An 18,541-nucleotide genomic window follows, 5' to 3' on the forward strand; every position below is an offset into this window, starting at 1 on the left:
AGGAATCCCTAGCAACCTCTGGAGGAACCCTGGTTGAGAAAACCTTGATTTAGAAGGAAGAGATCTCTGGTGGCTCCTGTTCATCTGTATTTTTGGACAACAAGCGGGCCTTTTCGAGCCATAGACACCCATGTCTGGAACGGTGCAGTATTTGTGGAGGTTTGAAGGAGAACCGGGACCGTTTTTTTTGTGTGTGAAGAGCTCAGGCAATGTTCTTACCACGGTGGTCCTCCTTACGATGCGCACATTCCAAGAATTTTTAAAGAACAGACAAACTGGAAAGCGAACTCCCTCATGTTTGTATCAATCAAAAGACATTAATACAAGTGATGGCATTTCCGCCACGTCAATAAATATGTCCATAAACAAATACATAAATTCCCACCAGCCTCCCCTCTCGTCAGACCAACTTTGCGCTCCCTCTCGTCACCACCACCCCTCCCACCCGAGCTTCGCCCCGTCATCCCTTTAAATGCATTAGCTGGAATTAAAAAAAAAAAAAAAAAGGAGACATCCAAGAAATTCTCACGCACCCCTCCCCCTCCCTCCCGCCGAGTCCTTCTTTCACCAATTGTATCTTTAGAAAAAGTAACTTTAAAAAAAAAAAAGCTATGGTCTTTCAACTCTAGGTCTTCTTGACTGTTACGATGGTCCAATTTATGAAATCCTTCTTGATCATGCCCGCTTCGTCACGTAAATCTATAATATTTCCCAATCGCTGAGGTTGGCGTGACGTTGGGATGGGTTTCCCTCTTACATTACGCAGTAAGGCTCCCTAGGTAGCAAGGCTTTCGTCCTCCAAAAGGGGATGTGGAGCTGAAGGCAGCTCTTCAGGTCTTTGTTGAGTAGGAAACACATGATAGGGTTCACCCCAGCCTGAGTAAAAGTCATCCACACCGCGGTGGACAAGTAGCGATGAGGGATGCTACAGGTTTTGACAAACACCCTCCAGTAACAGGCCACGATATAGGGTGACCAAAGCACCAAGAAGCTGAGGGTAATCCCGTAAAACATCCGCCCCAACCTTTTCTCGCTTTTAAACTCATCCATCCCCAAGAGACGCCTGTTGGCAGTATGGGTGTTCTGACGTATACCCAGCAAAGTGGGCGGCATCGGCCCCCTTCCAAATCCAGCAATCCAGTTGGCAGCAGCCTGCCCTGTAGCTCCAGGTCCGTGGAATGTCCAGTTCTGGCTGATGGCCGGAACCATCTGCACCGGCTTCATTTTGCGGTGGCGGTACTCGAAGAGGAGTAGTTTGGCGTAGACAATGTGAGTGGCCACGATGAGCACCGCCAACATGAGCATAAATCCGAGGGTATCGTTGGCTTTGAAGTAGCGATGTTCAAAGATGCATTGGTCCTCCTCGCGGATGAATTTGTAAGTCCCCACATCGAAGACCGGCGGGAAGGCCATGGCGACCGAAAGTGTCCAGACCATGCAGATGACCGCGATGCACGTCCACAGCGTCATCCTCTTGGAGTAGAATCGGTGGTGGGCGATGGCCATGTAGCGAGTCACACTGATACAGAAGAGCATGAATGAGGCATGAAAGCAAAACAGGACGGCCATGAAGGCCACCACTTTGCAGCTCAGGAGGCTGTAGGCCCAGGCCGAGCCGTTGCGGATGGAAAGCAGGACAAATGGGAAACAGGCAGATGATCTGACGGCATCGGCAAGACAGAGGTCCAACAGAAAATAGTAAGGGGCCTTGTGCAAGGAGCGGTCCTTCAACACGAGGAGGGAAACCAGTAGGTTGCCCGCCAAGCTGGCACAGATGATGAAACCCAGAAGAACCAGCTTGAGGTGGGTAGAGATGGCTGTTGACTGGGTTAGAGAGCCAGACAGCTCCTCCGACTCACTGCCATTAGCCATGTTGGAGGCTGGCTCCAACTAGCCTTTGGTCAGCGGCCCCTTCTCCTTCTCTGCTGCTCCATATCCGAGAACGGTGGGTTTCGGGAGGGCCGGGGGTGAGGGCTCGCCAAGGGGATGAGATGGAATCAAAGGGGAACGGGAGAAAATGAGAAGAAACAGGCAAGGGTTGTGTGGGAAGACCAAACTATGAGAATGACTGTGCAGCACATGGGTGATCAGCGACAGAATGGTGGAGGAGAAAATACGGGAGTGAGAAAGGAAAAAAAAAACAAAAAAGAAAACAGGTTATTATTTAATCATCGACACGTCTAAAAAAATCCCAAAAAACAGAGGTTATTATTTAATCAACACATCTAAAAAAAACCCAAAAAACAGAGGTTATTATTTAATTGAAACATCTAAAAAAAACAAAAAACAGAGGTTATTATTTAATCAAAACATCTAAAAAAACAAAAAAAAACAGGTTATTATTTAATCGACACATCTAAAAAAAATCCCAAAAAAACAGAGGTTTTTATTTAATCGACACATCGAAAAAATACCCCCAAAAAACAGAGGTTATTATTTAATCATCGACATATCTAAAAAAAACCCCAAAAAACAGGTTATTATTTAATCGACACATCTAAAAAAAATCCCAAAAAAACAGAGGTTATTATTTAATCAACACATCTAAAAAAAAAACCCAAAAAACAGAGGTTATTATTTAATTGAAACATCTAAAAAAAACAAAAAACAGAGGTTATTATTTAATCAAAACATCTAAAAAAAAACAAAAAAAACAGGTTATTATTTAATCGACACATCTAAAAAAAATCCCAAAAAAACAGGTTTTTATTTAATCGACACATCGAAAAAATACCCCCAAAAAACAGAGGTTATTATTTAATCATCGACATATCTAAAAAAAACCCCAAAAAACAGAGATTATTATTTAATCATTGACACATCTAAAAAAATCCCAAAAAAACAGATATTATTTAATCAACACATCTAAAAAAAACCCCAAAAAACAGAGGTTATTATTTAATTGAAACATCTAAAAAAAAACAAAAAACAGAGGTTATTATTTAATCGAAACATCTAAAAAATAAAACAAAAAAAACAGGTTATTATTTAATCGACACATCTAAAAAAATCCCAAAAAAACAGGTTTTTATTTAATCGACACATCTAAAAAAAAAACCAAAAAACAGAGGTTATTATTTAATCATCGACATATCTAAAAAAAACCCCCAAAAAACAGGTTATTATTTAATCATTGACACATCTAAAAAAATAAAAAACAAAACAGGTTATTATTTAATTGACACATCTAAAAAAAAACAAAAAAACAGAGATTATTATTTAATCATCAACACATCTAAAAAAAATCCCAAAAAAACAGAGATTATTATTTAATCATCAACACATCTAAAAAAATCCCAAAAAAACAGAGATTATTATTTAATCGTCGACACATCTAAAAAAAAACCCCCAAAAAACAGAGGTTATTATTTATTCATCAGCACATCTAAAAAAAAACCCCCCAAAAAACAGATGTTATTATTTAATCATCAACACATCTAAAAAAAATAAACCCAAAAAACAGAGGTTATTATTTAATCATCAACACATCTAAAAAAATCCCAAAAAAACAGAGGTTATTATTTAATCATCAACACATCTAAAAAAATCCCAAAAAAACAGAGGTTATCATTTAATCGAAACATCTAAAAAAAAAATTAAAAAAAACAGGTTATTATTTCCCTTCACTTCCTGTCCAATAGGCAAAACAGGAAGTGAGAGGAAATCCCTCCAAACCCACATGGAGGAAAAATATATTGTAAATATATTTTAAAAATATTCTTCCCAAATATATTGACATATATTTGAAATGCTACGATTTTGGCCGTATTCAGTATATTTCAAAATATATTTCAGTATATATATATATATATTTCAGTAAATAAAATAAAAAAAATATATATATATATACTGTATGTTGAAATGCGTTTTTATTACAAAATATATGAAAAATATTTTTAAAAATACATTTTCAAATATACCGTATATCTTTAAAATAACATTTAATCTACATTTTTGGAACGCATCTACACACATGTAAAAATATATGTTAAAATGACTTTTTCATATCTTAAAAAAATCTGAAGAATATATTTAAAAAAATATATATTTTTAAAAATATTTGTCATATATTTTGTAATATATAAAGAACGCATTACAAAATATATGAAAAATATTTTTAAAAATATATACCCCCTTCCTGCCCAGGCCAATTTTCAGCTTTCAGCGCTGTCACACTTTGAATGACAATTGAGCGGTCATGCAACACTGTACCCAGATACATTTTTTATTATTTTTTTGAGACAGATAGAGCTTTCTTTTGGTGGTATTTAATCACCTCTGGGGTTTTTATTTTTTGCTAAACAAACCAAAAACAACTGAAAATTTTGAAGAAAAAAAAAAGTTTTTTCTTAGTCACAAAGTGGGGAAACGTCATAATAATGGCCAAGGTTTTGGAATGGGATATCCTACAAGTTCCGAGCCCTGACCTCAACCTCACTGAACACCATTAGGAGGATGTGGAACACCATTGTGAGCCAGATCTTCTCATCCAACATCAGTTCCTGTCCTCACCAATGGGCAAAAATTCCCACAGATGCCCTGTGGAACAATCTCCCCAGAAGATTGGAGGATGCCCAAACCATAAAGGGGACAACTCCATATCACAAATGGGCGCACATTCTCACAGACTCCATTCAAAATCTTGAGGAAAGTCTTCCCAGAAAAGTAGAGGATGTTATAGCCATAAAGGGGGGCAACTATAAATTTATTAAGATCTTTGGAGGGGAAGGGGGATTCCATTGTAACGGACATGGTTTTAGAATAGGATACCCAACAAGTTCTGAGTCCTGACTTCAACCCTACTGAACACCTTTGGGATGAAATGGAACCCCTATTGTGAGCCAGATCTTCTCATCCAACATCAGTTCCTGTCCTCACACATGGGCAAAAATTCCCACAGACGCCCTGTGGAAAAATCTCCCCAGAAGATTGGAGGATGCCCAAACCATAAAGGGGACAACTCCATATCAATGGCCATGGGGGGAATGGCCATAGTTTTAAAATAGGATACCCAACAAGCTCAGAGCTCTGACCTCATCCCTTCTGAATATGTTTGGGGTGAATAGGAAAGCCAATTGTGAGCCAAGTTTTCTCATCCAACATCAGTACCTGACCTCACAAATGGACACAAAATCCCACATAGTCTTGTGGAAAGTCTTCCCAGAAGAGTAAAGGATGTTAAAGCCACAACAAGGGAAAACTCTCTGTGGAGCGCCAGTGGAACCAGGTCTTCTCATCCAACACATGAGCACTTCTTCTGACCTCACACATGAGCACACATTTCCAAAGACTTTTCTGTGGAAAGTCTTCTCAGAAGAGCGGAGGATGTTAAAGCCACAAGAAGGGAAAACTCTATAATAATGATCACGGTTTTGGAATGGGATATCCAACAAGCTCTCTGCCCTACCCTCAACCCTACTGAACACCACTGGGATGATGTGGAACGCCAGTGGAACCAGGTCTTCTCATCCAACCCAGTGGAACCAGGTCTTCTCATCCAAAACATGAGCAGTTCTTCTGACCTCACAAATGAGCACAAATTTCCAAAGACTTTCCTATGGAAAGTCTTCTCAGAAGAGTGGAGGATGTTAACGCCACAAGAAGGAAAAACTCTATAATAATGATCACTGTTTTGGAATGGGATATCCAACAAGCTCTGAGCTCTGCCCTCAACCCTACTGAACACCACTGGGATGATGTGGAACACCAGTGGAACCAGGTCTTCTCATCCAACCCAGTGGAACCAGGTCTTCTCATCCAACCTAGTGGAACCAGGTCTTCTCATCCAACACATGAGCACTTATTCTGACCTCACAAATGAGCACAAATTTCCAAAGACTTTCCTGTAGAAAGTCTTCTCAGAAGAGTGGAGGATGTTAAAGCCACAAGAAGGGAAAACTCTATAATAATGATCACGATTTTGGAATGGGATATCCAACAAGCTCTGAGCCTTGACTTCAACCCTACTGAACACCACTGAGATGATGTGGAACGCCAGTGGAACCAGGTCTTCTCATCCAACACATGAGCACTTCTTCTGACCTCACAAATAAGTACAAATTTCCAAAGACTTTCCTGTAGAAAGTCTTCTCAGAAGAGTGGAGGATGTTAAAGCCACAAGAAGGGAAAACTCTATAATAATGATCACGGTTTTGGAATGGGATATCCAACAAGCTCTGAGCTCTGCCCTCAACCCTACTGAACACCACTGGGTTGATGTGGAACGCCAGTGGAACCAGGTCTTCTCATCCAACCCAGTGGAACCAGGTCTTCTCATCCAACACATGAGCACTTCTTCTGACCTCACAAATGAGCACAAATTTCCAAAGACTTTCCAGTGGAAAGTCTTCTCAGAAGAGTGGAGGATGTTAAAGCCACAAGAAGGGAAAACTCTATAATAATTATCACGGTTTTGTAATGAGATATCCAACAAGCTCTGAGCCCTGACCTCAACCCTATTGAACACCACTGGGATGATGTGGAATGCCAGTTGAACCAGGTCTTCTCATCCAACACATGAGCACTTCTTCTGACCTCACAAATTAGCACAAATTTCCAAAGACTTTTACAAATTAGCACAAATTTCCAAAGACTTTCCTGTGGAAAGTCTTCTCAGAAGAGTGGAGGATGTTAAAGCCACAAGAAGGGAAAACTCTATAATAATGATCACGGTTTTGGAATGAGATAACCAACAAGCTCTGAGCCCTGCCCTCAACTCTACTGAACACCACTGGGATGATGTGGAACGCCAGTGGAACCATGTCTTCTCATTCAAAACATGAGCACTTCTTCTGACCTCACAAATGAGCACAAATTTCCTAAGACTTTCCTGTGGAAAGTCTTCTCAGAAGAGTGGAGGATGTTAAAGCCACAAGAAGGGAAAACTCTATAATAATGATCACGGTTTTGTAATGAGATATCCAACAAGCTCTGAGCCCTGCCCTCAACCCTACTGAACACCACTGGGATGATGTGGAACGCCATTGGAACCAGGTCTTCTCATCCAAAACAGTGGAACCAGGTTTTCTCATCCAACACATGAGCACTTATTCTGACCTCACAAATGAGCACAAATTTCCAAAGACTTTCCTGTGGAAAGTCTTCTCAGAAGAGTGGAGGATCTTGTAGCCACAAAGAGGGTCCATAGGGTTTCATATTATTGGCCATGGTTTTGGAAATGGATGTCCACCAAGCTCATATAGATGTGATGGTCAGGTGACCACAGGCGGTTTGGTGTATTTCTTCACGGCATTATCTACTTTCATGTAACATTCCCTTGTGGTTGCAGTCTTACCCTTTAGATAATGACCCCTCTGGTCTTCCATTGACTATTTATTTTTTTAGAATTTTGTACACAGAAACATTCTAGAACGTCACCTACGTATGTGAAGTCTATAACCTCTCATTAGAAGTCGCTCACCGTCTGCATAATCTCACAAAACATTTCATTTTCGCTTCCCTGCGTTGTGATGCGATCAGACGACATGAAAATGGATGAGGCATGAATGGTCGGAGATTTACATTCCCCGCAGACACACGCACATACCTTGGCAGACTTGCAGAGCAAATTGAAAGTGGACCTGTCATCTCCACACAGATTTCAAATGTGAAACGGAAATTCCCACAGAGGGCTGTTTTTTTTTTTCCTATCATAAGGTGTCATTCAGCACACTGAGGACCGATATTTAGCGAGGAACATCAATATTTAGTGAGGAACATCAAGCAGATATCTAAATACAAAACTGAAATTCATACGTATTTGGATGGTATGACCTGCAGATGGATTTTGCATGATATTACTTAGCCCTGAATAGCCAGTCACCTTCTTGCGTTGCTTGGACAGCCAATCAATTGTGCTAATTCATTGTCCGGTGAACAAGCTAGAGGCAGTGAAGGGAAATGGCCAGCTGCAAGATGGAAACAAGAAGAAGCGGTGTCGCCAGCCTGGCCGTGCAGCGTGGATGAGTGCTCATGCATGCAGCTGTGTTCAGATCTGTATCCATGGATCGTATTTGACCCTGTAGGCCTTTCTTCTATCGTTTAGATGATTATGGCATACAACGAAAATGTATTCAGTTGGCGTACAAGAGCCGTCTGTGAAGGACACCAAGTGGAAGAAGCTGCCCCTATTCTAGTGTAGTGCCCCCCTGGTTTAGCTAGGAGGAACTAGACTCCAATGGTGAGACAGGGGTTGAGCAGCAGCCCAGGTGTAATAGTGGTCAGGGCTGGGAGACTCTGCAGGAATTTCCCCCTGCTCTAGGGCTTTTGGAGGAAGGCCTTAGAGGCAGTGGATGGATCTGAGGATGGTCAGGGCTGAGAGACTCTGCAGGAATTTCCCCCTGCTCTAGGGCTTTTGGAGGAAGGCCTTAGAGGCAGTGGATGGACCTGAGGATGGTCAGGGCTGAGAGACTCTGCAGGAATTTCCCCCTGCTCTAGGGCTTTTGGAGGAAGGCCTAAGAGGCAGTGGATGGATCTGAGGATGGTCAGGGCTGAGAGACTCTGCAGGAATTTCCACCTGCTCTAGGGCTTTTGGAGGAAGGCCTAAGAGGCAGTGGATGGACCTGAGGATGGTCAGGGCTGAGAGACTCTGCAGGAATTTCCCCCTGCTCTAGGGCTTTTGGAGGAAGGCCTTAGAGGCAGTGGATGGACGGTCAGGGCTCAGAGACTCTGCAGGAATTTCCCCCTGCTCTAGGGCTTTTGGAGGAAGGCCTAAGAGGCAGTGGATGGATCTGAGGATGGTCAGGGCTGAGAGACTCTGCAGGAATTTCCACCTGCTCTAGGGCTTTTGGAGGAAGGCCTAAGAGGCAGTGGATGGACCTGAGGATGGTCAGGGCTGAGAGACTCTGCAGGAATTTCCCCCTGCTCTAGGGCTTTTGGAGGAAGGCCTTAGAGGCAGTGGATGGATGGTCAGGGCTGAGAGACTCTGCAGGAATTTCCCCCTGCTCTAGGGCTTTTGGAGGAAGGCCTTAGAGGCAGTGGATGGATCTGAGGATGGTCAGGGCTGAGAGACTCTGCAGGAATTTCCCCCTGCTCTAGGGCTTTTGGAGGAAGGCCTTAGAGGCAGTGGATGGATCTGAGGATGGTCAGGGCTGAGAGACTCTGCAGGAATTTCCCCCTGCTCTAGGGCTTTTGGAGGAAGGCCTTAGAGGCAGTGGATGGACCTGAGGATGGTCAGGGCTGAGAGACTCTGCAGGAATTTCCCCCTGCTCTAGGGCTTTTGGAGGAAGGCCTTAGAGGCAGTGGATGGACCTGAGGATGGTCAGGGCTGAGAGACTCTGCAGGAATTTCCCCCTGCTCTAGGGCTTTTGGAGGAAGGCCTTAGAGGCAGTGGGTGGATCTGAGGAGTGGCTGGCTGCACTCTTGAGGGATCCTGACCAATCCCCAACAAGATGCCGTCAAGGGGCTGGGCACCCTTAAATAGTGTTGGATAGTGTTGGAGCCTGCTTAGTGGCAAGAGGGTGGAGTATGGGAGAGGAGTTGGGTGGAAGACGGAGAGAGGAAGATGTGAGGTTCTGAGGAAGGAGGCCTAGTGGGATGAGGCCTGCCTGCGAGCCTGGAGCTGGAAAGGTGGAAAGCTTGGAACCCACTGGCCCTCTGAGAGAGGACCACCTGTACGGCAGGAATGAGCTGGCACTGATATCAACAATGATGGGCACTGATAGGTGGCATTGATGGGTGGCACTGACTGACGGCACTGCTGGGCACTGATGGGTGGTACTGCTGGGCACAGGTGGGTGGCACTACTAGGCACTGATGGGCCCAGGTGGGTGGCACTGCTGGGCACTGATGATCAGTGCCGATCCCTCCTCTGACAACTGCCGCTTATCGGCAGTACGTTTTAGGAACTGACCGTACAGCAAGCTAGTAGCCTCATTGCTGCCTGCAGGCGTGACTGAGACTATTCTCATGCGCACCAACATTACAACTGGACCCCAACGCTAGCCGGCTGAAGAGTTAGGACTAAAGACTGGCTCTTGACGGCTGCTAACGAGACCTTTACCTATTGTTTAGGCAACGACTTACCTCTCAGGGGACATTACACCATATCCTAGCCGTTCTCCTAGAGTGGACTCTGGACTAGTCAATGTATTATTATTCAATGCAGTTAAAAGAGATGTTCAGGATAAAAAAAAAAAAAACGAAACATTTTCTCTCACTTAGGCGGATGCAGCATTGATCCGATGCTCCACTTGTCCCCCGCCACCTCTACACCAAGAACTGAGCGATCAAACATAACTGATCACTCAATTTTCGGTCTTCAGCGATCCGGGGACCGCCAGTGGGGTGGGGTCTGGTGGCCATAATGTGGTCTTTTCCCCCTTCAAGCGTTTTTATATTCGATATGTAGAGTTCGATGTATTTACTGCTACATCTACCATTCACTGATCACGTCCTGCGATCTGTCGATGAGAACATTATTTCAGAGATCTTAAAACGTTTTTGAGGGTTCCTCGAGGGTGAAAAGGTTGAGTAGGGCCGGTGCTGAGCCTCGTGCCTCTCTACGTCGTTTTGGTTCCTTGAATTCCACCGACATCTGCGACTGCTTCCTGTCTGGCTGATATTTGTATTCTCGTCTATTTTGTATTTTTTTAACATTCTTCTGACGCTTTAAAAAAAACCCCCGACATAATGTGGAGTGTAAAATACTTCACGGTGACATTTGCCACGGCTGCTTAGCGCCGCGCTTTAAAATATCACATTTTTATGTAGCTGACATGTTGGTCTAGAATAGGATTACCTGACCTTTCTTGCAGTTAAATGTGTAAGGGGGGGGGGGTTGTTATTTTTGGAAAAGGTTCTTCTGCTTGAAATGAGGTCAAATGTAGTCTAAATTCTTTGGTTGTTTCTGCTTGTTATTATTTATTTTTTTTTTATATTATTTTTTATTTTATTTTTTTTTAAATATAAAAAAGAAATTTTTAACATATATTTTTACCTTTCTTGCAGTTAAATGTGTAAGGGGGGGGGGTGCTATTTTTGGAAAAGGTTCTCCTGCTTGAAATGAGGTCAAATGTAGTCTAAATTCTTTGGTTGTTTCTGCTTGTTAATTTTTTTTTTTATAATATTATTATTATTTTTTTTAAATATACAAAAGTCATTTTTAACATATATTTTTACCTTTCTTGCAGTTAAATGTCTAAGGGGGGGGGGGGGGTTGTTATTTTTGGAAAAGGTTCTTCTGCTTGAAATGTAGTCTAAATTCTTTGGTTGTTTCTGCTTGTTAATTTTTTTTTTTTTTTTTTAATATTATTTTTTTTTTTTTAAATATAAAAAAAGTCATTTTTAACATATATTTTTACCTTTCTTGCAGTTAAATGTGTAAGGGGGGGGGGGGTTGTTATTTTTGGAAAAGGTTCTTCTGCTTGAAATGAGGTCAAATGTAGTCTAAATTCTTTGGTTGTTTCTGCTTGTTATTATTTATTTTTTTTTTATATTATTTTTTATTTTATTTTTTTTTAAATATAAAAAAGAAATTTTTAACATATATTTTTACCTTTCTTGCAGTTAAATGTGTAAGGGGGGGGGGTGCTATTTTTGGAAAAGGTTCTCCTGCTTGAAATGAGGTCAAATGTAGTCTAAATTCTTTGGTTGTTTCTGCTTGTTAATTTTTTTTTTTATAATATTATTATTATTTTTTTTAAATATACAAAAGTCATTTTTAACATATATTTTTACCTTTCTTGCAGTTAAATGTCTAAGGGGGGGGGGGGGGGGTTGTTATTTTTGGAAAAGGTTCTTCTGCTTGAAATGTAGTCTAAATTCTTTGGTTGTTTCTGCTTGTTAATTTTTTTTTTTTTTTTTTAATATTATTTTTTTTTTTTAAATATAAAAAAAGTCATTTTTAACATATATTTTTACCTTTCTTGCAGTTAAATGTGTAAGGGGGGGGGGGTTGTTATTTTTGGAAAAGGTTCTTCTGCTTGAAATGAGGTCAAATGTAGTCTAAATTCTTTGGTTGTTTCTGCTTGTTATTATTTATTTTTTTTTTATATTATTTTTTATTTTATTTTTTTTTAAATATAAAAAAGAAATTTTTAACATATATTTTTACCTTTCTTGCAGTTAAATGTGTAAGGGGGGGGGGTTGTTATTTTTGGAAAAGGTTCTCCTGCTTGAAATGAGGTCAAATGTAGTCTAAATTCTTTGGTTGTTTCTGCTTGTTAATTTTTTTTTTTATAATATTATTATTATTTTTTTTAAATATACAAAAGTCATTTTTAACATATATTTTTACCTTTCTTGCAGTTAAATGTCTAAGGGGGGGGGGGGTTGTTATTTTTGGAAAAGGTTCTTCTGCTTGAAATGTAGTCTAAATTCTTTGGTTGTTTCTGCTTGTTAATTTTTTTTTTTTTTTTTTTAATATTATTTTTTTTTTTTAAATATAAAAAAAGTCATTTTTAACATATATTTTTACCTTTCTTGCAGTTAAATGTGTAAGGGGGGGGGGGGTTGTTATTTTTGGAAAAGGTTCTTCTGCTTGAAATGAGGTCAAATGTAGTCTAAATTCTTCGGCTGTTTCTGCTTGTTATTTTTTATTTATTTTTTTATATTATTATTATTTTTTTTTTAAATATAAAAAAGTAATTTTTAACTTATATTTTTACCTTTCTTGCAGTTAAATGTGTAGGGGGCTGGGGGTTGTTATTTTTGGAAAAGGTTCTTCTGCTCGAAATGAGGTCAAATGTAGTCTAAATTCTTTGGTTGTTTCTGCTTGTTAATTTTTTTTTTTTTTTTTTAATATTATTATTATTTTTTTTTAAATATAAAAAAGTAATTTTTAACTTATATTTTTACCTTTCTTGCAGTTAAATGTGTAGGGGGTGGGGGTTGTTACTTTTGGAAAAGGTTTTTCTGCTTGAAATGAGGTCAAATGTAGTCTAAATTCTTTGGTTGTTTCTGCTTGTTATTTTTTTTTTTTTTTTTATATTATTATTATTTTTTTTTTAAATATAAAAAAGTCATTTTTAACATATATTTTTACCTTTCTTGCAGTTGAATGTCTAAGGGGGGGGGGTTGTTATTTTTGGAAAAGGTTCTTCTGCTTGAAATGTAGTCTAAATTCTTTGGTTGTTTCTGCTTGTTAATTTTTTTTTTTTTTTTAATATTATTTTTTTTTTTTTTAAATATAAAAAAAGTCATTTTTAACATATATTTTTACCTTTCTTGCAGTTAAATGTGTAAGGGGGGGGGGGGTTGTTACTTTTGGAAAAGGTTCTTCTGCTTGAAATGAGGTCAAATGTAGTCTAAATTCTTTGGTTGTTTCTGCTTGTTATTATTTTTTTTTTTTTATATTATTATTTATATATATATTTTTTTTAAATATAAAAAAGTAATTTTTAACATATATTTTTACCTTTCCTGCAGTTAAATGTGTAAGGGGGGGGGGTTGTTATTTTTGGAAAAGGTTCTTCTGCTTGAAATGAGGTAAAATGTAGTCTAAATTCTTCGGCTGTTTCTGCTTGTTATTTTTTATTTTTATTTTTTTTTTATATTATTATTATTTTTTTTAAATATAAAAAAGTTATTTTTAACATATATTTTTACCTTTCTTGCAGTTAAATGTGTAAGGGGGGGGGGGTTGTTATTTATAGAAAAGGTTCTCCTGCTTGAAATGAGGTCAAATGTAGTCTAAATTCTTCGGCTGTTTCTGCTTGTTATTTTTTATATATATATATATATATATATTTTTTTTTTTTTTTTTAAATATAAAAAAGTCATTTTTTAACATATATTTTTACCTATATTTGTAAATGCTTTCAAAAAAAAGTATATTTGTATTTTTAAAGACATACAGTATATTTGAAACGTATTTTTAAAAATATTTTTCATATATTTTGTAATAAAAACGCATTTCAACAGACAATAGGATTTTTTGTAGGATGGCAGCGTGTTAGAACTATACCTGAACAAAAGTGTAACTGTCACTTCAGGAACCTCGGTTACCTTGTATAGTGTATATTATTTATTTATTTTTTTAATAAAAAAAAATAATTTTTAACATATATTTTTACCTATATTTGTAAATGCATTCCAAAAATGCAGATTTGTATTTTTAAATACATACAGGGTAATTGAAATGTATTTTTAAAAATATTTTTCATATATTTTGTAATAAAAAAAAAATTTTCAACAGACACTAGGATTTGTAGGACGGCAGCGTGTTAGAACTATACCTGACCAAAAGTGTAACTGTCACTTCGGGAACCTCGGTTACCTTGTATAGTGTTTTATCAGAGGGTCCATATTTTTTAGCTGTTATTGCGGTATTTTTAAAGTAAATCTGAGAATAGTCTGCAGTTTGTCCCACATGGAAGAAAAATATATTTGAAATATATTTTAAAAATATTCGTACCAAATATATTGACAAATATTTGAAATGCTACAATTTTGGCCGTATTCAATATATATATATATATATATATATATATTGCATGTTGAAATGCGTCTTTTATATATATTACAAAATATATGGAAAATATTGTAAAAATATATATTTTTTAAAATATATTCTTCAGATTTTTTTAATCTATAAAAAAGTAATTTTAACATGCAGTATGTATATATATATATAGATACGGAGCACACCCCTTTTGAAAATGTACCATAGTACGAAACGCATCAAGGAGGAGCCCTCCCCTCAAGAGCCTGTGAACTTCATTTCCCAGACAGATTGCCAGGAGGAAGGGAAAAAGCTGCATTTTCGCAAGCTGTACAGGACAATGCTTCCTGTTGCCATGATGGAGGCTGCAATGTGCACCATCACTGCTGCCTATCAAAGAACCGAGCGGGATCCGGAGTGCCGAGTTTGGGGGTGTTGACCGCCAGAGTCACCTGGGTGCAGAGCAGAGAATGGACTAATCACTCTGCGTGACCGGGTGGTGAGCTGCAACATTGCTGGGACTGGTGAGCTGCTGCTGTGGGAATTTACTATCTCCTGCTGGAGAGATTGAGCCTTTTTTTCGGCAATTACCCCACAGCAAGCTAGTATCCTTACTGCTGCCTGCAGGCTTGACTGAGACTATTCTCATGCGCACCAACATTACAACCGGGCCCCAACAATAGCCGGCTGAAGAGTTAGGACTAAAGACTGGCCCTTGACAGCTGCTAATGAGACCTTTATCCATTTTTTAGGCCAGGGGTGGGCAACTGTGGCCCTCCAGCTGTTGTAGAACTACAAGTCCCATGAGGCATTGCAAAACTGACAGTTACAAACATGACTCCCAAAGGCAGAGACATGAGGGGACTTGTAGTTCACCAACATCTGGAGGGCCACGGTTGCCTACCCCTGGTTTAGGCAATGAGTTACTTCTCAGAGGACATTATGGCATATCCTAGCAGATCTTCTAGAGTGGACGCTGGACTAGGTATGGTATTATTTCTCACATAAAAAAACCCCGAACATTTTATCTCGCCAAGGTGGATCGATCCGACGCTGCAACTGTCCCCAGTCACCTCTATATCAAGAACTGAGTGATCAAAGATAGCCGATCGCTCCATTCTCGGTCTTCAGTGAGCAGCGAGCCGGTGACTGCCAGTCTCTGGCTCTCTGCTCTTTCCTTCCAGCCCTCACTGGAGCGCCAGGCTGTGCAGGGGGTGGGAACAGCTGGCTCAGGTTCTCAGTGGCTTGGTGAGAGGCTGAGCCAGCTGCTGGTCCCGGCCTCTGGGTGGATCACGACATAAAAGTTGGGACCTCTCAAGAGTCTTGACGTCAGCCAACCACGTAATAAATACAAAAACCCCAGCGGGCTCCATGTTGTATCTGAATGCAGAGAAATCCAAGAACCGACTGGGCAAACGAAAGGTGAAAAGTATTTTTAATGATCGACTCATCTGGAAGTATACTAGAAACTAAAGGGCCCACGCTGCGCCACTTCCCCATTCATGCGCATTGATAATATTACGCCTACACACCAAAAACCGTAGAACAACAAAGCTACACCGCATGGTACACAATAATTACATGCTCGATGATTCCACACAGGTGTCTGAACTATATATATTGCAAAAAAAAGCATTCTCTGACAGTAAGAACCCGATAGGAGCCTGATTAACGTCACATATCTATGATGGCTTCATGGGGAGTAACTGTGGTAGATGGATGCCGTGGCGTAGTCAAAGTCAAAACATATCTTCCCGGCACTCAACTGTCCATGTACTATCATTTACCCATTAGATGTACCTGTTAGGACCTTTTAGATTTTTTTGCTGAAGGTTTGAAAGAGCTTAGAAGTTCAGGGCTGTTTCTTGTAGGCCTCAATTGGCAACAGTGTTGGACTGGCCCTTCTGATGAACTCTCAGTCCCCACCCCAGAGTAGGTCTGAATGGAGCCCTTTCCACAAGGGCTCTGATCAGACCTCCTCTTCCCTCGTGGAAGAGTTAGGACTTAAACAGTCTGTACAGCTACATTCGAAGACATAGCTATTGCTTGGGTGGGGTAAGTGCCTACAGTGTTTGGGTGGGGCAGAGAGGACAAGAGTCAAGAGCAGTTTGAAGAGAGAAGAGGAGGTCTGAATGGAGCCCTTTTGGAAGAGTTAGGACTTAAACAGTCTATACAGCTACATTCGAAGACATAGCTATTGCTTGGGTGGGGTAAGTGCCTACAGTGTTTGGGTGGGGCAGAGAGGACAAGAGTCAAGAGCAGTTTGAAGAGAGAAGAGGAGGTCTGAATGGAGCCCTTTTGGAAGAGTTAGGAATTAAACAGTCTGTACAGCTACATGGGAAGACATAAGTATTGCTTGCGTGGGGTAAGTGCCTACAGTGTTTGGGTGGGGCAGAGAGGACCAGAGTCAAGAGTAATTTGGATAGAGAAGAGGAGGTCTGATCGGAGCCCTTGTGGGAGTTAGGTCCGCAATAGTTTCTAAGACCACATGGGTAGCCATGGGTGCAGCTGGGGTGGGGTCTGTGCCTACAGTGTCATGGTAGGGTGGAGTGGGGAGGATTCAAGAGTATTTTAGATGGAGAAGAGAAGATCTGATTTGAACCCTTGTGAGAGAGATTGACCCTTTACAGTTTGTAAAGCCACACTGGAAGCCGTAGGTATAGCTCCGTTGTGGTTGGTACCTACAGTGTCAGGGTAGGGCAGAGTGGGGTAGAGTCAAGAGTAGTTTGAAGAGGTGGTCTGATCTGAGTTCTTGTGGGAGAGTTAGGGTCTCAGCGGGAGAGTTAGGGTCTCAGTGTTTTGTAAGGCCACATGGGAAACCATAGGTATAGCTTGGATGGGGTTGGTGCCTACAGTGTCAGAGTAGGACAGAGTGAGTAAAAGTCAAGAGTAGTTTGAAGAGGGACGAGGAGGTCTGATCAGAGCCCTTGTGGAAGGGTTAGGCCCTCAACAGTTTGTAAGGCCATATGGGAAGCCGTGAGTGTATCTGGGTTTGGGTAGGTGCCTACAGTGTCAGGGTGAGGTGGAGTTGGTAGGAGTCAACAGTAGTTTGGATAGAGAAGATAAGGTCTGATTGGAGCCCTTGTTGGGAGAGTTAGGTCCTCAATAGTTTGTAAAGCCACATTGGAAGTCATAGGTATAGCTCGGGTGTGGTTGGTGAAGCCATAGGTGTATTTGAGATGGGATCAGTGCCTACAGTGTAAGGGTAGGGCAGAGTGGGGAAGAGTCTTGAGTAGTTTGAAGAACATAATGGAGATCTGATTGGAGCTCTTGTGGGAGAGTTAGGCCCTCAAAAGTTTGTAAGACTATATGGGAAGAATGTCCCTTACATTGGTGGTCAGTGGGAATAATGCTCCTTACATTAGTGATCAGTGGGAAGAATGCTCCTTACATTGGTGGTCAGTGAGAAGAATGCTCTTTACATTGGAGGTCAGTGGGAAGAATGTACCTTACATTGGTGGTCAGTGGGAAGAATGTCCCTTACATTGGAGGGTCAGTGGGAAGAATGTCCCTTACATTGGTGGTCAGTGGGAAGAATGTCCCTTACATTGGTGGTCAGAGGGAAGAATGTCCCTTACATTGGAGGTCAGTGGGAAGAATGTACCTTACATTGGAGGTCAGTGAGAAGAATGTACCTTACATTGGGGGGTCAGTGGGAAGAATGTCCCTTACATTGGTGGTCAGTGGGAAGAATGTCCCTTACATTGGGGGTCAGTGGGAAGAATGTCCCTTACATTGGGGGTCAGTGGGAAGAATGTCCCTTACATTGGGGGTCAGTGGGAAGAATGTCCCTTACATTGGGGGTCAGTGGGAAGAATGTCCCTTACATTGGGGGTCAGTGGGAAGAATGTCCCTTACATTGGTGGTCAGTGAGAAGAATGCTCCTTACATTGGTGGTCAGTGAGAAGAATGCTCCTTACATTGGAGGTCAGTGGGAAGAATGTCCCTTACATTGGGGGTCAGTGGGAAGAATGTCCCTTACATTGGTGGTCAGTGGGAAGAATGTCCCTTACATTGGTGGTCAGTGAGAAGAATGTCCCTTACATTGGGGGTCAGTGGGAAGAATGTCCCTTACATTGGTGGTCAGTGGGAAGAATGTCCCTTACATTGGAGGTCAGTGGGAAGAATGTCCCTTACATTGGTGGTCAGTGGGAAGAATGT

At 40.7% G+C, this 18,541-nt stretch overlaps 1 protein-coding gene across 1 annotated transcript in view; it reads right to left on the reverse strand.

The window, feature by feature from the left end:
• Positions 1-276: 276 nt before the first annotated feature.
• Positions 277-18,541, reverse strand: part of GPR173 (G protein-coupled receptor 173) — a 35,618-nt gene continuing 17,353 nt past the window's right edge. The window contains exon 2 of the mRNA XM_089679613.1: positions 277-2,068. Coding sequence (XP_089535739.1) covers positions 754-1,872 — 1,119 coding nt within the window. The 5' untranslated portion in view covers positions 1,873-2,068 and the 3' untranslated portion in view covers positions 277-753. The remainder of the gene's footprint in view (positions 2,069-18,541) is intronic.

The sequence above is a fragment of the Staurois parvus genome, unplaced genomic scaffold (assembly GCF_062004578.1).
Source record: "Staurois parvus isolate SC_StPar_1 unplaced genomic scaffold, SC_StPar_1.0 ptg000228l, whole genome shotgun sequence".
In the NCBI taxonomy this organism is placed as follows: domain Eukaryota; kingdom Metazoa; phylum Chordata; class Amphibia; order Anura; family Ranidae; genus Staurois; species Staurois parvus.